The following is a 19,646-nucleotide window of genomic DNA, read 5'->3' on the forward strand; positions in this document are numbered from 1 at the left end:
CTTAAAAGCTGCAGCTATTTTTTCTGAAGCTTCAGGGAGATTTTGACTATTCGTGACTGTGCACAACCTTTTACTCATAACATCCCAGTCAAAAAGGAGGTTAAATACTTGGGAGTAACTATCAGTAAAGGCCATAGTGACAGGGGAAACAGTCACATCCAAGATGTTTTGCAAAAGAATCAAAGAATCTTAAATAGCTGGTTACAAAGAAATATTTCGATTTTTTGGAAGAATTTTGCAAACGAAGATGGAAGCGATTTCGAGACCAGTTTACCCTGCATATTCTTTAGCAGTTCCAGACAGATGTATTAAGAAAATAAACCAAATGCATTATAATTTTATTTGGAATAATAAGCAGCATTTGATTAGAAAAAGTGACATGGTTAAACCATCAGAAGAAGGCGGCATGGCTGTGATTGATTTTAAAGTAATGAATGGAGTTATTAAATTAAAATGGTTGCAAATGTTTAGAAAACAGGAACACTGTTTATGGTTTAGTTTTCCAGCTTATCTTTTTCAAAGGGTAGGAGGAATTGGTTTTCTGTTAAAATGTGATTTTGACCCATCAAAGTTGATTTAAATTATCAGATTATCATATGCAGTATGTATTGGAAAATGATGTATAAGCGTAATTTTTCCCCTCATAGGCTACAATATGGAACAACAGGTACATCTCACACAAGAGGAAAACACTACTTTATATAGATTGGATGGAAAAAGGAGTGTGGGCTATAATACATCAAATGGATGAATATGGGAATATGTTAAGTCATGATGAGTTTAAAACAAAATTTAATTTGGATTGCAATTAGACAATATTCCTTAGTAGTCAATGCCATTCCTAAGGCTTTGATAAACCAGATAAAATGAATGTTACAATACTCTGCTGTGATACCTACATCTGCTAATCTCTTTGTGGATAAGTATAATTTCTTAGATAGTAAATGTGATAACAAATTTTTGAGGTCATTGATGACAAAAGAATGTTTTCCTCTACCTGTGAAAAGAAAGGTTTTGTCACTGTCAAGGTTCAAACTAGATTTTTATCATTTCCGTTGTTTCCTAAAATGAAAGAGGTTCATTTCAAAACAATTAATGATATTTATCCATGTAATGAATTCGTAAGAGTAAGATTTAATTTAGATTGTAATGTTTGTACGTTTTGTAAGACTGATATTGAATCTCAGGAACATCTTTTCTACAGCTGTAATGTCTCTAAATAAAAGGATATTGGATTGGTTAGGTACAAAGAATGTAATACCTGTGTTTGATTACCATAAGGTGAAGTTTGGTTGTTTTATGGAAAACAAAGACATTTGTGTAATAATATCTTCATCATAGCAAAACTTTATATTCATAAGTGTAGATTTTTAAAAACTACACCAAGTTTTAATGCATTCATTTATGATTTGAAGATTCTTTTTTGGTCATTGAAAATGCTGGAAAAGAATAGTGCCTTAAGATTCTCTGAGTTACTTTCACTGTGTTTTGAGTAAATCCTCTTAAATTTATGTTATTTTATTTTATGTTTATTGATTTATATATTTCTAGCTATTTATTTGGGGTATTTATTTAATTTTTGCATATTTACTTTCGGTTGCATGCTACTTAGTTGTATTTAAATGGTAGGCCTATGCAATGTTACAATGCTGCCTGTTTATGGAAAATGCAAATAAAGTGTTGGGGAAAAAATAAAAAAAAAATAAAAAAAAAAAAAATAAAAAAACAGGGTTGAGACAGGGGAGTGCGCATGCTCAACAGTCCTACCCATTTCTCATTCGCTCCCAGGAGCTCGGGCCTTAAGGGGCGGGACATGCTGCAGTTGTACTGTCCCCGATTGGCTGCGGCTCTGCAGACCGGGAATATTTTGAAAGTAACTGGTGTGTTTGTCAAACTGACAAAACTTGTGTAGTGCTCAGCGCCGCTGGCTTTTAGTCCGTCAAATTTTACTCGGCGACGTATTCAGTAGTTTTCTTTAATTGTTCATGGAGCACGAAGCACGGGTGGAAACCCCGTCAGCTGGAGACGAGATGACAGACATCGTGCTGGTTGATTCGGAGTCTTACGTTAACGTTGAACTCGACGTGGAACAGAACAAAGTGGAACAGAACAAGTCCGGTGCAATAACTCAAGGTCTGTGTCACGTTTTTTCTTGTTCGTTGTTAAAATACTTGGTCGGTTGCTAATGTCAACGTGTTATTTCATCGGTTAGCGTTACTAACTTTGGTTGGCGTAACTTACGCTAAAGTTCCGCTGTTCTGGTTAAATTATGCTTAACATTAACTTTAGCCAACGTTGGTAACGTTATTTTCTGATGTTACGTTAACTAAGTTTAACTTCTAACATAACTTTGTTTGCGTTTGAACGCTTTGTTTTAGAGGGACCATAGCAGTCACAGGTGTGCCCCCGGTGGGAGCAAACGTTGAGCTAACGTTATTAGCTGATGTTATTGTAACTTAACTTGATATAACGTCATTTCCCCCCGTGATTACCATCCGTCCTACGACACTCAGACTATAATTGTCTGGTGTCTATCTATGGTTGCATGCTAGACGTTTCTAACTGTTATTGACCCCACCGGGAACCTGAAGTTACGAAGTTAGCTAAAGATCTCAGTAGTAAAAAGTTCTTGGTGTCTGTTTAGACTCTGTATCAGCTCTTGTATCTCCTCCTCCTCCTTCCCGCAGCTGACATCAAGCTTTTTGTGTTGGGCTGAGGTTCCCTCTGATAGCTGGTGAAATTAAAAACTGTAATAATTCTTACAGTTCCTATTCTTTACTTCACGTCTGGTTGGATGCTGAACTGCATTTCGTTGTCTCAGTACCTGTATATGTTACACTGTGAAATAACAATGAAGTTGAATCAAATCCTATCTGTGATTTCAAAACCTACTTCAATACATTTACAGACACGTACAAGATATTGTGAACTGTGCAGTCCAACATGTAGTCAGTGAATCTGTCCAGGACTCGGTCGGGGTCGCTACTTTCTCTAGTACTGGTTGTACTGGTTTTACCTGTTTACACAGTACCAATAGAAGATCTATTGGGTGGTCTGTTGGCCCGTAGCTGCTCCAGTCACATCTGCCCATCACCATCGTGTTACTTGTACAGTTTTATTTGGAATCAGTTTTTCAGTTTCATACATTTATGGAAATAGCGGACAGGAAGTGACACAGCCTGCAAAATGCATGGACATTCGGAGCTGCACGCCCCGACGTGCAGGAGGTGCAAACTTTTTTTATTTATTTTTTAAAATTGTAAACCGCTTATATTCTGTAGGTTAGAACTTGTCATGTAGTTTCCGTTTGAGCCACCAGAGGGCGTCAAAGCACAGTCGATGATTAATAGCACCCCTGCTCAAATTAAATGAACAAAATAATTTTGACCACGGTTACTGGAGCGCTGTCTTATTTTCGTAGTCGACTAATCTATTTATTCGATTAGTTGACTTTTATTTTTGTCATCCCCTAACCCTAATTAACCCATTGAACTAATTAAATATCTTTCAAGTGAATTGCTGCTCTTCAACACACAGACTAAAGATTTTTGCTTTGGAGCTATATAAAATAAAAACAAATTAAAAGCACTATAACACATCAGCACAACTGTACACTAACAATGTAATGTCTATTTAGAATAATAAAGCAACAATCCCCTTTCATACTACTACTGTAGTTTATTTAAGTACTTAATAACTAGAGAATGTTGTAATTTACATCACAAGCCAGATTTTCCTTTACTTTAAACCATTACTCAGATTGTAAAGACAGAATAACAGGTACAAACATTGAAACTAGGGATGAAACGGTATGAATACTTCATATCACGATATTAGTGACCAAAACTATCACGGTTATCAGTATTATCACGGTATTGTAAAAATGTGCTATCATGGTAATTAAAATGTGTACGGTAATAATAACTGTCAGGAATTTTACCATGGTTTACCGTTAAACCGGTAATTATTTCATCCCTAAGAAAGTATCTCAAAGTTGTGGCCTTTTCTCTGTCGTTGCTGCTGCAGTGGTCTGTGTTAACTGGGACCAGAGGGCTCTGTGGGCGCGGCCGGCCAGCCGGCTGGCACCGCTTATCTGGCTGCGCTTGTGGAGCTTCTCAACCCTGAAAACGTTTGAGCGCATTTTCGCCATTCACCATCAACTTTGGTAAAACTGCCAATATTGAAATGCTACACAGTTGATTTCTCACTTTAAAAGTGGATTTAGTGAGTTAGATAGTGTACAAAACATGTAAAAACAAAACAACTTTCCGCTGTTTCTTCGCATTAATGCTTCTTCTTCATCAATAGTCTTACATTCAAGCAGACAGTGGAAGCCATACTGCCCACAGCACTTCCTGTAGTGCATTGCGGTTAGAAATAAACAACCAGAAATGTTCTTAAGATGAAGATTGCTATCTCCCCCTCCCCCCTACATCGACTTATCGTTGCAGCCTTATGTCTTATCAAAGACTGTTTCTGAAGTAGATCTAGAAGTAGTCTAAACTAACCAGTGAGTGGTGTTTCTCAACGTAGAGTAAGAGTTCATCCCAACACCACGCTTGGGGTATTTGCAGTAGTCGAGTTTGCCACAGTGCTGTTCAGACCTCAAACATGTGGAAGCTTATCGGAGCTCACTGGGACACACCTGTCAAATACCTGCCATGGTGTGAATGCACAACGAAGTGCTCAAGACTGCAGGTTAGGGTACTGGGACAGACCCTAAAGGCTCCTGCAGACTACACGACTTTCAGCGTCGGCCAATAGCCGTGCTGTTCACACTACACAACTTGTCACCTTGTGACGGGAGTCTGAAGTCGTTGTGGCGTTCACACTACGTGACTGATCGGTGACAGGGGGTCACACACTACGCGAGCTGACACCCGACGCTGGTCTCCAAACAAGGTTTCGTCAAGAAAACACATGTGAAACGGGAAATGAGGAGGACCTACACACGAAACAGCTGTTTGTTATTATTAAGATAGAAATTATAAAGACAAAGAATATGGGTGAAAGAATGGATCAGCACAGGCAGGTAGCAGGGATCATCTGAGCTACAGAGAGAGCTGGAGGTGAGTAAAAAGTAGCTGCCTGCTCTCATTAGCTGGATGTGGATGTTGATTCAGCCGACTCCTCGATATTTGGCATGCTAGATATCTGGCAGATGTCGGCAATGTGTCGGGGAGCCGTTTTGACGCGTCCTTGAGTAGTTCACACATAAAGACTGGCGACCGCCGATTGATAACTGATTTAGCCCTGATCACAGCCTGACGGTCACAGAGCTTGCAGACCGGCAAATCACAAGCCCCGAGCAAGGCTCTTCAGCAGAGCAGATGGTAGTTGTACTGGAAACATCTGTAGCCCTGTCCGATCAGGATCAATCTGCTATGTAAACAGGAAGTCACTGTAGCATCAGGAGCTAGCAAATCTTCTAAAAATCAGTTTTAGAGGCTCGAAAGATAAATCCTTGTAAATGTAAGTATTAGTTTAATTTCTGTCTGCATACAGGGAGAAATCTGTTTCAGAGTTAGCATTAGTCCTACAGTTTATGATGAGAGGGAAATACATGATGTGCTAAGGTAACTGACTGATGTTATTGGCAAACATTTTTTTAATTTGAGGTATGTTGTGTTATTTTAGTGAAATGTGTGTTTTATCTTCTGACCGTACTCCATTTAACTTCTTTCACTCTAACCGTCTCAGATATTAAAATGCTAACGTTTGCTCTGTCAGGTGGTTCAGTAAGCTAATAACGTTTCCACCTGGCAGTTAATGGCTGTAAGCAGCTGATCTCTATGCAACAACTAGTTGATGCATTCAGTAACACTGAGGTCACTTATGAACAGCTGTTACCTAGACCCACCAAGGGTAGGGAGAAGAAAACGAAAAATTCCTCTACAGCTTTCATCATGTTACGCATGTCTTTCTTTAAAGCTCTCTTTCAGAATGCAGAGGATGAAGATGAGAGTGATGAGAGTGATGATGACAGTGGCACAGACCACTTCAACAGTGAAAAGTCGGGCACTCAGCTGCAGAGATGTGAGCGTAATAGAGGAGTGAATTCAAGTCTCCCTGACACCTTCCAGACCAGCCATCTGCTCTTCTATGAGCGGTTCAAGGCGTACCAGGACTACATGCTCGGTAACTACGCACTCTCACTTTACATGTTCCCACTCAGATGCAGTACAATAAGAATTATTAACCTTTCATGTGTATTCGTCTGTAGGAGACTGTAAACCCTCCGAGGTGAAGGCCTTCACCGCAGACTACCTGGAGAAGGTGGTGGAGCCGTGTGATTGGTTGGCTCTGTGGTCTATTGATGTCTTTGATGTTCTGGTGGAGGTGAGACCAACGTTCAGACGTGTCTCTGTTGTAAATGTACCTTTTTATTTTCACCCCACTTGAGCCCTATTTCAATCCTGAGTGAGAGCATGGATTTAGAGGAACCTGTTGTACCTCAGACTGACATCAGTCTCTTTAATGTGACCGCTGTGTTTGAACAGGACCCAGTGAGGCTGCGTTCAGGGTAAAAAAAAAAGCTGTTCTCCTGAATGAAACTGGGTTGCTTTTATTTGACTCGCTCTGTGAAGTCAGGATGGGGTAACAAAAATGGGATCCAGGATCCATCCACCTCCAGTGAGTTTGTCCCCAAAACAGTAGTTGATGGAAACTTTCACTGAAGTGCCTTTTTACCTTTGTAGAAATGTGCTCTATATTTGGATTAAAATGTACCAAGTAAAGATGGTTATAAATCACTGATTTGACGCACACAAGTTGCAGTTGAGCTGCTGCCAATTTAATCAGTAAGCACAGAGAAGGTTCAGTTGAATCTGTTTACAGAGAAGAGCTGCTCGTGGTTTCAGGTGCGGGATGTGGACTGGAAGGACCTGAAGGCGTGCGTGGGGCTGGTGCTGCCTCTGCAGTGTGAGACCAGAGGCTGTGAACTCACCGAGGAGAGTATGGAATCCCTATTGGAGGCCACTCAGCACAAAGTCCCCCTGCAGGAGCTCCAGGTGGTCTACGACCAGTCTGGGGACTTTGATCAGACCGCCCTTGCACTTGAGCACCTCAGGTGGGACTTGCTGAATGGATTCTGTGCCCGGAGTTTACTTCTTGTTGCTTCTCCTAAACAGTCTGATTAAAGTTTACTTCTCAATTTGCGCCATTCCTATGTTCCTCCTCCTGTCTTCAGGTTTTTCTATAAACACATCTGGAGGCAGTGGGATGAGGAAGATGAAGATGATGACTTTGATTACTTTGTTCGTTGTGTGGAGCCTCGTCTCAGGCTGTGAGTAAACCTTGCGTCTGGGTGATGATGATGTATTATGAGTGTTGGTTCATCCCTGTGAATCCTGATTGAAAATGTGTCTTATCTCAGCTACTACGACATCTTAGAGGACAGAGTCCCAGCAGGCCTGGTGGCAGAGTACCAGTCCTTACTGAAAAACTGCTCCCAGTGCTTCCAGCAGTTCTCGGTGCTGTGCAGCGACCTGAGCACTGACTCGGACTCAGAGCTGGACAACGTATCCATGGTGGAGGGCCTGAAGCTCCACGACCAGCTGGAGACTTTGAAACGCAAGCTGCACATCTTCGAGAACCCCCTGTTGAGGTAGAATGTGTTGAGATTTTCCACCTCCATATGCCCTACACCAGCACCACTACCTCCTCTTTGTCTCTCTTATCCAGCTGTCCATCACAGGGCTCTACAGTGCGACCATTTAGCTCGCATATGCCCCTAAAATTTGATAAGCGCAAACCGGAAAAATTATTCACTAGCGCAGTATGTGAGTAACTACCGTAACCACAACCTTCCCGCTGCTCCGCTAATTGTTCAAAACGCCCCATCCCGAGTAGCGGGCAGGACGCAACGCAAAGCTGGTGTCAGTCAAATGAAAGGGGGGGGCGGGGGGGAGTCACCGGAGCACCGAGAGAGATCCCGGTGGGCGGGTCGCTCGGTGGCCGCTTGAGAAGCTTGTTTCAAAAACAAAGAGAGAGATGCGAAGTCAGCAGCTGGAGCGGTGAGACAGAAGACAGTAGGGAGAAGTGAAGGAGGTTGTGGGTTTGGCTAGCTGTATCAGGCGCCTTTTGTGGAAACATTTTCAACTTTTCATAAAATCGATGTGCTCGTCAATTTCACTTTTCGTCAACTGACCAATCGCAGACTGGATGGGTCGGAACATAAAAATAGTTCGACGTGCTACAGTAAATTTTCAAATGTTGAAATCCTGCATGAATGCTGGTGATTATTCATGAGATGGTAGCATTAACAAATTGAGAGGCCAATTTTTCTTGCACAAGGATTTAATGAATGGAAACAACTCACAAACATGAAACTTCTGTCAAATAATTAACAAACTTTTTATCTAATGTTTATAATATTACACTAATACACTCATTTAAACTAGTTTCTCCTCCACGTTGTAGAAAGTCTCAGATTTCAGAAAGATGCAGATTTCCATTGCAGGATACCACTGTGCCAGTATGTGCTCCTTCTAGGCTCCTCCTGAGAGCAACACCTTCCCCTTGTTCTGTTTTACTAAAGTTACTGTAATCCTGTTCAGTAGTCTTGTTTACATTAGGTGTGGGTTGTGTGGGTGCTGCTGGTGTATCGTGAATCCGTCCCTGGTTCAAAAACTACACAAGCACCAATCACAGTAAAGATTTTTGTGATGAGTGATCAGTGTTTTAAAAGCTGTTTTCAATGTCTCAAATTTTCCAAACATGTTTCCATATTTTAAAAAGCTTTAACAAAATATTAAGGCTGATGCTGAGTGTACAGATACACTTCCAGTCCTCCAGTGGTTTCATACCATAGTTGAACATAAGGAGAAGGAGCACACATGTAGTATAAATGTGTATAATAAATAGTTTGCTAAACTCTGTTTTACTTGAACATTTTTCGCTGTGCTCCTAAATTGTTTTTTCATTTAGGAACTCATGTGCTCCTGGGGGAAAAAGGTCAGCTTAGAGCCCTGCCTCAGTATCTTCTTCCCCCTCCTCTCCAGGTACGTGCTGGGCTACAAAGGTAATGCCAGGCAGCAGTGTGTGCAGAGCCGTGGGCCCCGGGCATCTGGTATGAAGGTGGTCCATGTGGTCACAGCCTCCTGCAGCACCGTGCAGCTCCAGTCCCTCCTCCGTGACAGACTGCTGCCTCTGTGCTCCTCTGAGGACACTGAGATTCAGGTCAGTACCATACTCACACGTAACAATATGACCAGGGACAGGCTGCAGAAGACATGTCCATTTTAGATCCGGTTCCTGGTCATGGAAAATACTTTGATTCATTCAGCTCCAACGCTTACGACTCTCATATCACCTCTTTTGTCTCCCCTCACTCCGTTTATTGGCAAAGATCTAAGCTCTTGGCGGTTTCTCCTGGCCGTCACTTTCACCAGCAGCAGCAGATTAGATCGGCACTCAGTAAAGTGTCTGTGTTCTCTGGTAAATGTAAAGACTCGTCAGATCACCTGAAACCACACTGAACTGGAATGCAGCTGGATGCTGTGTACTTTGTCTACAACAAAAGTGAACCAGTTGGATGTTTTATTTCTTGTTAGATCCTCACCACTGGTGGGGTGAATCTAAAGTTAAGGAAACCTCACTGAGCCGCTAGGAGCGCTCAGCCCTATGCTGTACCGTGCGTATAAACTGTGTGTGTGTAGTTCCACAGAGACCCAGTATCAGCGGTGGATTCGTGCCATCAGGGCGACGTGGTCCTTGTTCTCCCAGGGATCTACAGTGTCAGCAGCTCCATCTTCCTACCAGACTCCATCACTATAGAAGGTAAGGAGCCACGGAGATCATCAGATGGATGAGCAGTAGTTAGGCATCAGTTAGCACCTCCTCAGGCTCACTCCAGTCCTGTACTTTGATCCTGTAGTGGGGTAGTAAATAGAACAAAATTAGCTGATGATAGTGTTATTATGACAGGTCAGTCGCAGGGAGCTGTAATGCCGGACCATGTGCACTGGTGCTACAGATGGTTTTTACATTTAAAGGGGTCCAAAACTAAAGAAATGATCAACTGAAACACAGACGGTCTTCAGATCATCCAGACCTGCAGGTACTGTGTGAACTGTGGTTGCTGGCTGACAGATGTGACAGTGAAAAATGCTCTGAGAATGAGTGTTGACAAACACTTTATTATATACAAAAACGTTTTTTAAAAAAGACAAACACAGACTGTTCTTGGAGTCGTTAACTTCAGCTATGAAAATATTAACAGCTGTGAAAAAGTTCTTCCAAAGAAGAAATACAGCGTCAAAGATGTGATGGATCAATTCTTTATACGTGCAGCACGGAGAAAAAGATACGGTTCTCTCTCGACATTCAGAATCTCTCCCCTTACATTCTCTCAAATACAAAAGGAAAATCAGATGGTGATTTCAAACAAATGAAAGCTCTTCCTGAGATCACAAGACATGCACAGTGGGGAGAACAAGTATTTCATACACTGCTGATTTTGCAGGTTTTCCCACTGCAGCAGGGATTTTGGCCCACTCCTCCATACAGACCTTCTCCAGATCCTTCAGGTTTCGGGACTGTCGCTGAGCAATACGGACTTTCAGCTCCCTCCAAAGATTTTCTATTGAGTTCAGGTCTGGAGACTGGCTAGGCCACTCCAGGACCTTGAGATGCTTCTTCCTTAGTTGCCCTGGCTGTGTGTTTCGGGTCGTTGTCATGCTGGAAGACCCAGCCACAACCCATCATCAGTGCTCTTACTGAGGGAAGGAGGTTGTTGTGATACATGGCCCCATCCATCCTCCCCTCAATACGGTGCAGTCGTCCTGTCCCCAAAGAATGATGTTTCCACCTCCATGCTTCACAGTTGGGATGGTGTTCTTGGGGTTGTGCTCATCCTTCTTCTTCCTCCAAACACGGCAAGTGGAGTTTAGACCATAAAGCTCTATTTTTGTGTCATCAGACCACATGACCTTCTCCCATTCCTCCTATGGATCATCCAGATGGTCATTGGCAAACTTCAGACGGGCCTGGACATGCGCTGGCTTGAGCAGGGGGACCTTGCGTGCGCTGCAGGATTTTAATCCATGACGGCGTAGTGTGTTACTAATGGTTATCTTTGAGAATGTGGTCCCAGCTCTCTTCAGGTCATTGACAAGGTTCCTGCTGTGTAGTTCTGGGCTGATCCCTCACCTTCCTCATGATCATTGATGCCCTATGAGGTGAGATCTTGAATGGAGCCCCAGACTGAGGGAGATTAACCGTCCTCTTTAACTTCTTCCATTTTCTAATAATGGCGCCAACAGTTGTCTTCTCACCAAGCTGCTTGCCTGTTGTCCTGTAGCCCATCCCAGCCTTTATCTCTGATGTCCTTACGCAGCTCTCTGGTCTTGGCCATTGCGGAGAGGTTGGAATCTGTTTGAGTGTGTGAGTTCAAACAGGCGCAGTTAATACGTCTCTCCCAGTTGAAGTGTACCTATGATAAAAACTACAGACCTCTACATGCTTTGTAGAGTAGGAAAACCTGTAAAATTAGCAGTGTATCAAATTCTTACTCCCCACTGTATGTAGATAGTAAAAAGTGTTCCCATGGTCCCCGTAGGATCCACATTTGTCTGTTTAAATCTCACCTAGGCTAGATGTCTGAGTTTCTGTCGTAAGAAAAACATGACCCTTTGATGATGATGATCAAAATGGTAATCTTGTGGCTCTTACTTTGAAAATGTGTCAAGATTGTGACCAAAAGTTATTTCCTCAAATTAAATACAGTGTGTACTAATCTACAGTTTAAAAGGTATTTCTCACACAGCTTACAACAAGTCTTTGTTTATTTATTTTTTGTTCTCGCAAAGAAATGCTTATGCGACAGTCAGCGACGCCTATAGACTGTGTATAAGGCTACGTTCAGACTGCAGGCCTTAATGCTCAATTCCACTTTAAATTTTTTTTTCTGATTTTGTTAGTTTGAGAGTTCGTATTATTGCTTAAATGTGGCCCATATCAGACTCCAGTGTGAACTGTCCGCAGCCTGAAAGTGACCTGCATGCGCAGAAGAATCACACGTCACATGCAGCAGCACACTGTAAACACAGAGCAATCTTTTTATATTTAATCCCCCCCCTCACACCCACTCTGTCCGCTCGGACAAATAGCATGCACATAGCAAATAGCATTTTAATGACGCAGGGTCATTTACCTTCAGACCTTACTCGGGGTTAACAAACACGTACTCATAGAGCTACTGTGCACTGCCGGTGGTTCTTGTGTTGTCTGGTCCAGGCTTCGGGCTTCCTGATGAGGTGGTGATTGAGAAGAAAAACAAGGGCGACTCATTTGTGGAGTCTACAGGAGCCGATGTCAGACTGTCCAACATCAAGTTCATCCAGCACGATGCTATCGAGGGCATTCTGTGTGAGTACGGATAAATTTTGAAGGCAGAAGAACGGGGATGGCACCTCACTGTAAACATCTTCATAACACTGTCGGTACAGGAGTCTGTCCAACAAACCATGTAGAACCTGTTAAAAATAAATTAAAGACGTCTTTTCTGTTTTGTTAGTTTGAGACTCAATAACTTCCACATGCCGCTTCTGGCTCATTCCTCATCAGAATCATCATTATATATTATACCCACGTACCGCTGTGTGCACACACAAACAGCCTGTTAACTGTTTCCTGTTGGGTTTCTGTCAGGTGTGCGTCAGGGCACTCTGAACATGGAGAACTGCGTGCTGCAGTGCGACACCACCGGAGTCATCGTCCGAACGTCGGCCCGTCTGGACATGAACATGTGCGACCTGTACGGCTCCAAGGTGAGCGCTGCCCGATGCTGATCATGGGTAGAAAGTGCTCTGAGGCTTCACTTCACAAACTGCTGTCAGGGCTGTTTGTTGTTCCAGTCTGCGCTCTGCTCACCGTGATGAGCTGCAGGAATACATATCCTTCTCCTCTGTAGTAAACATGTATTCTGTCCAAGCAGCCTGCGTGCTAGAGCCACACTCAGGAGATAAAATGTGTTGAATGATTTTTATTGTGGAACATGCACTGTGATACTGATACTACACGGATCAGCTGATGTTGTCTGCTTAGTGACTGTTTATGTTGCTGTGCCTTGCACACAGGGGGCTGGTGTGGAGATCTACCCGGGCAGTGTTTGCAATCTAGTTGGAAACGGCATCCACCACTGTAAGGACGGAATCCTCATCAAGGTGAGCCGCCGGGCCTGTCTTCACTGTTGTACCAAGAATGAGGTTTTGGTCTGACCCGAGCTCGTGCTGTGAAACAAACCTCAGTATAAACAGAACTCCACTTTAATAGCTGGTCCTCACTGTGTACCTTCCAACCAATCACAGGTGAGCTGTATGACAGAATTAGAGGTGCTCCGATCAGGAGTTTTTGAGGCAATCACCAATTGCTGAAATCAGTATGAGCCGATACGATCACTGGGTCTATTTGATGCCTTCTTTTTAACAAGTAGCATAATGCTATATATTTATTTAATTAGTCCTAAAACAATTTATTAACAGATGATAAAGTATCATGAAGTGATAACTGTTTATTTTATTGCCCTCCCTCTGTCTTAGAGACTTAAACCATAGCAGCCTTTGGCTGGTTACTGTGAACATCTTATAGCTTAACAATTATAGCTTTCCTGTGGAATAAACTACAAAAACAGAACAAACAGTATCTTATAAGTTTACTACAAACATAAAAAAGGCTATAGCCAAAATATCTGATAAATGTCGCTGATAAACTCTGAAGTAGCTGCTTTTTGTTCTGGAAAGCTCAGGCAGGTTCTGTAGGCTATAGGGGGTAGAGAGAGGAGTCATAACTAATCAATGAGATTTGAAAATAAGGGAAATTTAAATAAATAAAACTACAATGTTAATTCCATTTTATACTGTTACTATATCGTTAATATTACTTTTTGTTACTATATTCATTATAATTTCATATAGTTTCCCTCTAGTATAGGCCTAATAATATTTCAGTGGGTTGTTTTTATTTATTAAATCCTTGTGCAAGAAGCACAGTCTACATTGGTCTCTGATTTATTAATGGTAACTAACTTGTAGGTTACATAACACAAAAGTCCACGGCCTCGTGTCGCGTATCCCAGAGACAGAACCGCGACACACCTGCTCCGCGGACTGTTGAGCTCTCATTACAGTGCAACTGTGCCGGCAGCCAGTGGAGGGTGGGCTCGGTAGCGGTGTATATGTAATAACAGTAGGTTATTGTAGGTCATTGTCCACCTTAGTTTAGTGTTTATTTACTTGAATCTGCTCCTCTGCTCTTCTCCCCACACTCACAGCCTGCATCTCTGGTCTCTCACGGCAAACACGCCGGCTTGCTCCGCCTCTTCCTGTCTCTCTCTCTCTCCCTGTATGTGTGTATGCTGCTTTTCTGCATCAGCTGTACGTTTCATAAAGTCGGCGTGTTTAATAAACTCACCCGTGAATCAGTTTTCAAGTGCGCCGCATGGGGTTTGAAACTGAAACTTAACGTTTGCGACGTCTGCAGTGGTGCGTTCACTGTCGTTCCGTAATGTAAAATTTCCTGTGTGTCCGTTAACGTAATACCAGATAACATCTCTCTCTCTGTTTCTCTGCAAAATTATGAAGTGGGTTGCCAGATATACTTTGGTAAGTGCAACTATACCTGTCCGGCCCGCCCAAGTAAAGGATATGTTAAACACTTACGTTGGTGCAAGTTGTAGACTTATATTTTGTAAATATTACACTTTCAGCACAACCGCAACAGTTTCACATGATCACTCCTGCTTGTTGCTCCGTTTGTCTGATTGCTGATTAACTCTCAAGCTGATGATACATGGAGCAACTTTTAGAGCAATGGTGCTGGGCAATGTTGCCGTCAGTGGTAACGAGTAAAGATTACTACTGTAATCCCCCTCCCCCATCACTCCGCTACCCTCCCCGCACCGCCGCTATCCGTTCAAAACATAGTCGGACATGCCGCCAGCAACATTGCCCAAAAAGTTGCCCCGTGGATCATCAGCTTCATTGTTAATGATTAACTGGGCACATCAGTCGCTTCCTATCTGAAAAGTACTTTGGTGCTAGCTAGCTTTGAAAACAGCTCAGACTGCTGAGCTGCTGTAGTGAAACCAGCTGCTGTTGAAAAATTGTCTGCCTAGTATTTCATCATCTGATCTGCCTTTTTTAGAGACCAACGATCAAACTAGTTAAAGCCATTATTGGCCAATTACGATCGGTGACCGATTGATCGGAGCACCCTTAGACAGAATGAAGCCCAACAATGCAGCCAATGGCAAAACTAAACGGCACTGAAAGAAAGATTTCACAACAGCAGAACAAAAATCATGTCCCATAAAGCAGAGATTCATTTTACATTTATTCATTTAGCTGACGCTTTGATCCAGAGTGACTTACAATTGCTGTTTAGGTCAGAGGTTGCACGCCTCTGTAGCAACTAGGGGTTAAGTGTCTTGCTCAGTTGGTGGACACAGTGTCACAGATGGGAATTGAACCCGAGTCTCTCACACCTAAGGTGTGGTTCTTACCCACAGAGTCATCACCACCCCAATAATGAACCCCAAAGTGTTTCTTAGTAACTTTCTTTTGTGGACAGCAGAAGACTAAAATGCTTTAACATTCTGATTAGAAACACTGAAAAAAGAACATCTGATCATAAAGATGTTTGGAGTTCTGGGCACATCGGATGTTGGACATCCTGCTGGGACAGGATCCAGGTGGTGAATGTGTTGAAATGCTGCGCGTAGTGACGGCACTTCACAGGATTCAATGCATGAATGGATCGTTTCAGGGGAGTGCTGTCCTGATTATCATGTTTGGTGTGAGTGCAGGACTTTGCTGATGAGCTGGATGTGATGCCGTCCATCACCATGGAGAACAACGTGATCCACAACAATGAAGGCTACGGGGTGATTCTAGTGAAGCCCAACACAAGTAAAGGTAGGCGGAGCTCCCAGTCAGAATGTAACATTAAACGAGACAGGTATGTGTGTAACACACGATCCATGCTTTTGTTCCCAGAAGACCCTGCTGCTGACCCAACTGCTGAAGACAAGCAGCACGGGGGCGTTCCAGACGCTCCCTTCGTCTCCACAACCAACCAGACCCCCAGCAGCTCGGCAGACGTTCAGCCCGAGTCTGCCGAGAACAACAGCAGCACAGACGGCGGCGTAGCCTCCACCTCAGGCAGGAAGTGGCAGTTTAGTCGTCAGCTGAGCAGAAACAAGGAGACGTCCTGCAGCCGAGTCGTCCAGGATCTGATGGACCACCAGATCTTCGTCTCCATTCAGGGAAACCAGTTCAGACGCAACGGCATGGGCGACTTCGGCAATTTTTTCTACTGACAAGCAACTTGAGGCTGAACGTCGACACGCCTGCACGCTCTGAACCAGTCTGCAACATTTATTTGAAGACAGCTTCAAGTTTGAGATGATTTCTTTAGTTTGTCGTGAAATAAAATTGATGATTGAGGAGCTCTGCAGAGAGGACGATAACACAGGAAGTGTGTTTCTGACTCTGCCCTGCACCTGTTCAAACCAACGATGACTGACCCCCCCCCCCCCCCCCCCCCCCCCCCCCCCACATTCAAACTCGCACAGATGCTTTTATCTTATTTATTGGGCTCCTGACGCTAAATGTTTTAACTTTTTAAAAATGGTTATTTGTTTGAAATCAATATGTCACTTTGAATGCAGTTTTGGTGGTTTGACTACACATAAGCTCACAATAAACTTTGTTATTTTCCGGTGGTGGCTCGCTGAAAGCAGTGCACTGTTTATTAGTTCACACATTATTATGTTATGAGTTAGCTGTTCACACGGTGCCTCAGGTGTTTTTAAAGGTTTGATTATGTGTTTTATGGAAGTCTCAAGGTTGGCAGGAGCCCAGTGAAAATAAACAGTGAAGTTTTATATTGCCATTGACTGATACAAACGAGTCTTTGGTTTTAACTGCTGCATCTGGAAGTTGTGAATGTGATGAATTTCCTGCAGATTAAAAAGTGTCTGTTGAAACCTCCATATGTGGTGGTGCAGTACTGATCATCCTTCTATAATGTGATATAACCTGACTAAAACTGCATCAGTCTTAAATGCTGTGGATCATTGTTAAATTCTGAAGAAGCAACACAGCAGCAGTCAGTCACATTGATGGAGCAGCAGACAGCTGAGACCTCAGATCTTTGTGCTCACGTGTCAAAACTAAACAAGTGAGGCTCCTCTGGTTCATTTACAATATTTCATTTTAAACACAATTATAACCAAAAGCCAAAGTTGACTTTGTATTTATTTAGTGTCCATCCTCCAACAAAAGAACCGGGTGATCTGTGCACTCTTTCAGCAGGATGTGCTGTGAGTTCTTTATTTTATTAGAATCCTTTTATTTCTTATATTTGCTGGTACATGTTTGGACCTTACACCACAAATGGATGATCAACGTTACATTAAGAGAGTGAATATTAGAGGTTTATTTGAGATTCATTCACAGACTTTTAGAAATCTAGTCACTATCTTATAGAAATACTATTGGCACTTTTGTTTTCTGTGACGAAACACCACCTTTATCAGCTGTAATTATTAGTGAAAAGCTAATATTACAAAATGTAAATATTAGTAAAATGTTTGGAAGGATCTTTGTGAAATCCAGAATCTGTCTTGTCTTCCATCTGAAGTGGGAAAATGTTTGTTTGGCTGACTTGGAGATGGACTGGGACAATGCTGCAAGATTTCCTTATAACATTAAATTCAGACTGGTCAGAGACCAATATGTCTTTAATTGTTGTAGTGGATTTATTGGCTTTTGATGAGGCTTGGGATTCTAATCCAATACATGGCTCTGTAAATGGCAAACAAAGAAAGTAGCTCGGACCACACAACACTATTCCAGCCACGATGGGTGTCAGGTAACCTTAAATGACTTGCCCACGTACATTCAGCTTACTTTCTGCTTTGTCAAGACATGCTGCTGTTGCTTTTTCTTGCTGTTTTCTTACTGCTGACGGGTTTCATTTATTAAATATTTTTATTTCTTGTAAGCTTCCATTATACGTTGTTGCTCACAATCAGTCAAAAGGTGGTTTCAACCTAGTGCAGTTGGAGAAAAGTTACTGCGGTCGCCCGACTCAGAAAACTGCAGCCGCCTTGCTCCCGCGAGGTTTTAATTTCATGTGACATGGTGATGTTTTGCAGTGCCAGCGGAAGTGTGACAAAATTTCAAACCAGCATACCTCATTTTAAGTTCAGCATGGATCATGTAAGGCTGAATCTGTTATATTGGCTGACGCCTACTTCAAGCCACACCCCATGTGGTAGAGTCTGTTATGATTGGCTGTTGCCTACGTCAAGATATGCCCCCAGTATAGTTGTTCTGCACAAGCACACACATTTGCTTCTTTTGATTATGTGGCTCTTCAGCTGAATTCCTCTTCTCGAACTATTTTTCTAAATATTTACAGGCCCCCTAAATACTGTGCAAACTTTTTTGATGACTTTGGTGAACTGCTGTCTATAATCTGTATTGACTTTGACTGTGTGGTTATTGTTGGTGATTTTAACGTCCTCCTTGACAACCCCCAGGACAGAGGGACTAAAGAACTGTGTTGTGTTCTTCATAATTATGGACTGACCCAACATGTGACAAAGCCCACGCACAATAAGGGGCACACTTTGGACTTAGTCATCTCCAAGGGTCTGGACATTTCCGAGGTTGTGGTGACTGATGTTGCTCTCTCTGATCATCCCTGTGTCTATCTGCGTGCACACAAATGTACAAACAGAGGTGTTCACAAAACGGCATATCACTGAAAACACTAGTGAAAAATTTATTGAGGCTTTCTCCTCGACACCCGCCCTCTTACGGGTCTCAGTGAATGAGCTTGTAGATAATTTCAGTTCTAAAAATTACAATTGTTATTGATGCCATACACGAGCCAAGGTGAAGGTGGTCTCTGGTAAGAGAAGATCTCCATGGAGAAATGCCACGCTGGTTAGAACTCAAAAAAGAGAGTGTTGAAAAGCTGAACGCAGGTGGCGGAAAACAAATCTCCAGGTTCATTATGACATCTATAAAGCGAGACTTTGCATTTATAATTTAGAACTGAGAAATGCAAGGCGGTCCTTCTTCTGTGACATCATCACCAAAAACACTAATAATGCCCTGTTTGCTACTGTCGACAGGCTAACCAACACTCCTGTGTCTGTAGCCTCTGAACTTCTATCCACCAGGGCCTGCAATGAATTTGCTTCCTTCTTCACAGACAAAATTCAAACAATTTGGCAAGCAATCAGTGCCTCCATTCCAGTTACAGGATATGTCTTGTCCCTGTGTCCACTTAAAAACAATTCATATAGCATGAGACAATTTGATTCTATTAACCATAAAAACCTGGAGGACATAACACAACATCTGAAATCCTCCTCATGCTGCCTTGATATTCTGCCAACAGGTTTTTTCAAAAATGTGTCTAAATGCATGGCCTCAGATCTACTACAAATTGTCAACATGTCTCTTCTCTCAGGTTTGTTCCCACAGGCCCTGAAAACTGCAGTCATTAAGCCGCTCTTAAAAAAGAGCAATCTAGACAGGTCACTAATGAGCAATTATAGGCCCATATCAAATCTCCCATTTTAAGTAAAATCATTGAATAAGCTGTTTTTCAACAGCTTAGTGCTTTCT

General features: G+C 42.6%; 1 protein-coding gene across 2 annotated transcripts; it reads left to right on the forward strand.

The window, feature by feature from the left end:
* The first annotated feature begins 1,884 nt into the window (after nucleotides 1-1,884).
* On the forward strand, nucleotides 1,885-17,747 carry shcbp1 (SHC SH2-domain binding protein 1). Of its 2 annotated transcripts, none has more exons than XM_038702064.1 (13): nucleotides 1,885-2,133; nucleotides 5,932-6,138; nucleotides 6,224-6,339; nucleotides 6,861-7,069; nucleotides 7,190-7,285; nucleotides 7,376-7,606; nucleotides 9,003-9,180; nucleotides 9,660-9,780; nucleotides 12,238-12,369; nucleotides 12,652-12,770; nucleotides 13,080-13,166; nucleotides 15,806-15,914; nucleotides 15,999-17,747. In XM_038702064.1, exons 1-13 carry the CDS (start codon nucleotides 1,986-1,988, stop codon nucleotides 16,316-16,318), a joined length of 2,073 nt encoding a protein of 690 aa, XP_038557992.1. In that variant the 5' UTR covers nucleotides 1,885-1,985; the 3' UTR covers nucleotides 16,319-17,747. The 2 variants fall into 2 exon arrangements, with proteins under 2 accessions (XP_038557992.1, XP_038557991.1); XM_038702063.1 differs by having other exon boundaries at nucleotides 1,887-2,133; nucleotides 15,996-17,747.
* Nucleotides 17,748-19,646: the final 1,899 nt, after the last annotated feature.

This window comes from Micropterus salmoides, unplaced genomic scaffold, assembly GCF_014851395.1.
Source record: "Micropterus salmoides isolate LMB-PRFRI ecotype aquatic unplaced genomic scaffold, ASM1485139v1 Ms_hic_scaffold_6, whole genome shotgun sequence".
In the NCBI taxonomy this organism is placed as follows: domain Eukaryota; kingdom Metazoa; phylum Chordata; class Actinopteri; order Centrarchiformes; family Centrarchidae; genus Micropterus; species Micropterus salmoides.

Coding starts and splice junctions, on each gene's coding strand:
- shcbp1 (XM_038702063.1), top strand. CDS start 1,986: ATGGAGCACGAAGCACGGGTGGAAACCCCGTCAGCTGGAGACGAGATG. Junction 12,370..12,651: donor TGCTATCGAGGGCATTCTGT/GTGAGTACGGAT, acceptor GGTTTCTGTCAG/GTGTGCGTCAGGGCACTCTG. Junction 15,915..15,995: donor GAAGCCCAACACAAGTAAAG/GTAGGCGGAGCT, acceptor TTTTGTTCCCAG/AAGACCCTGCTGCTGACCCA.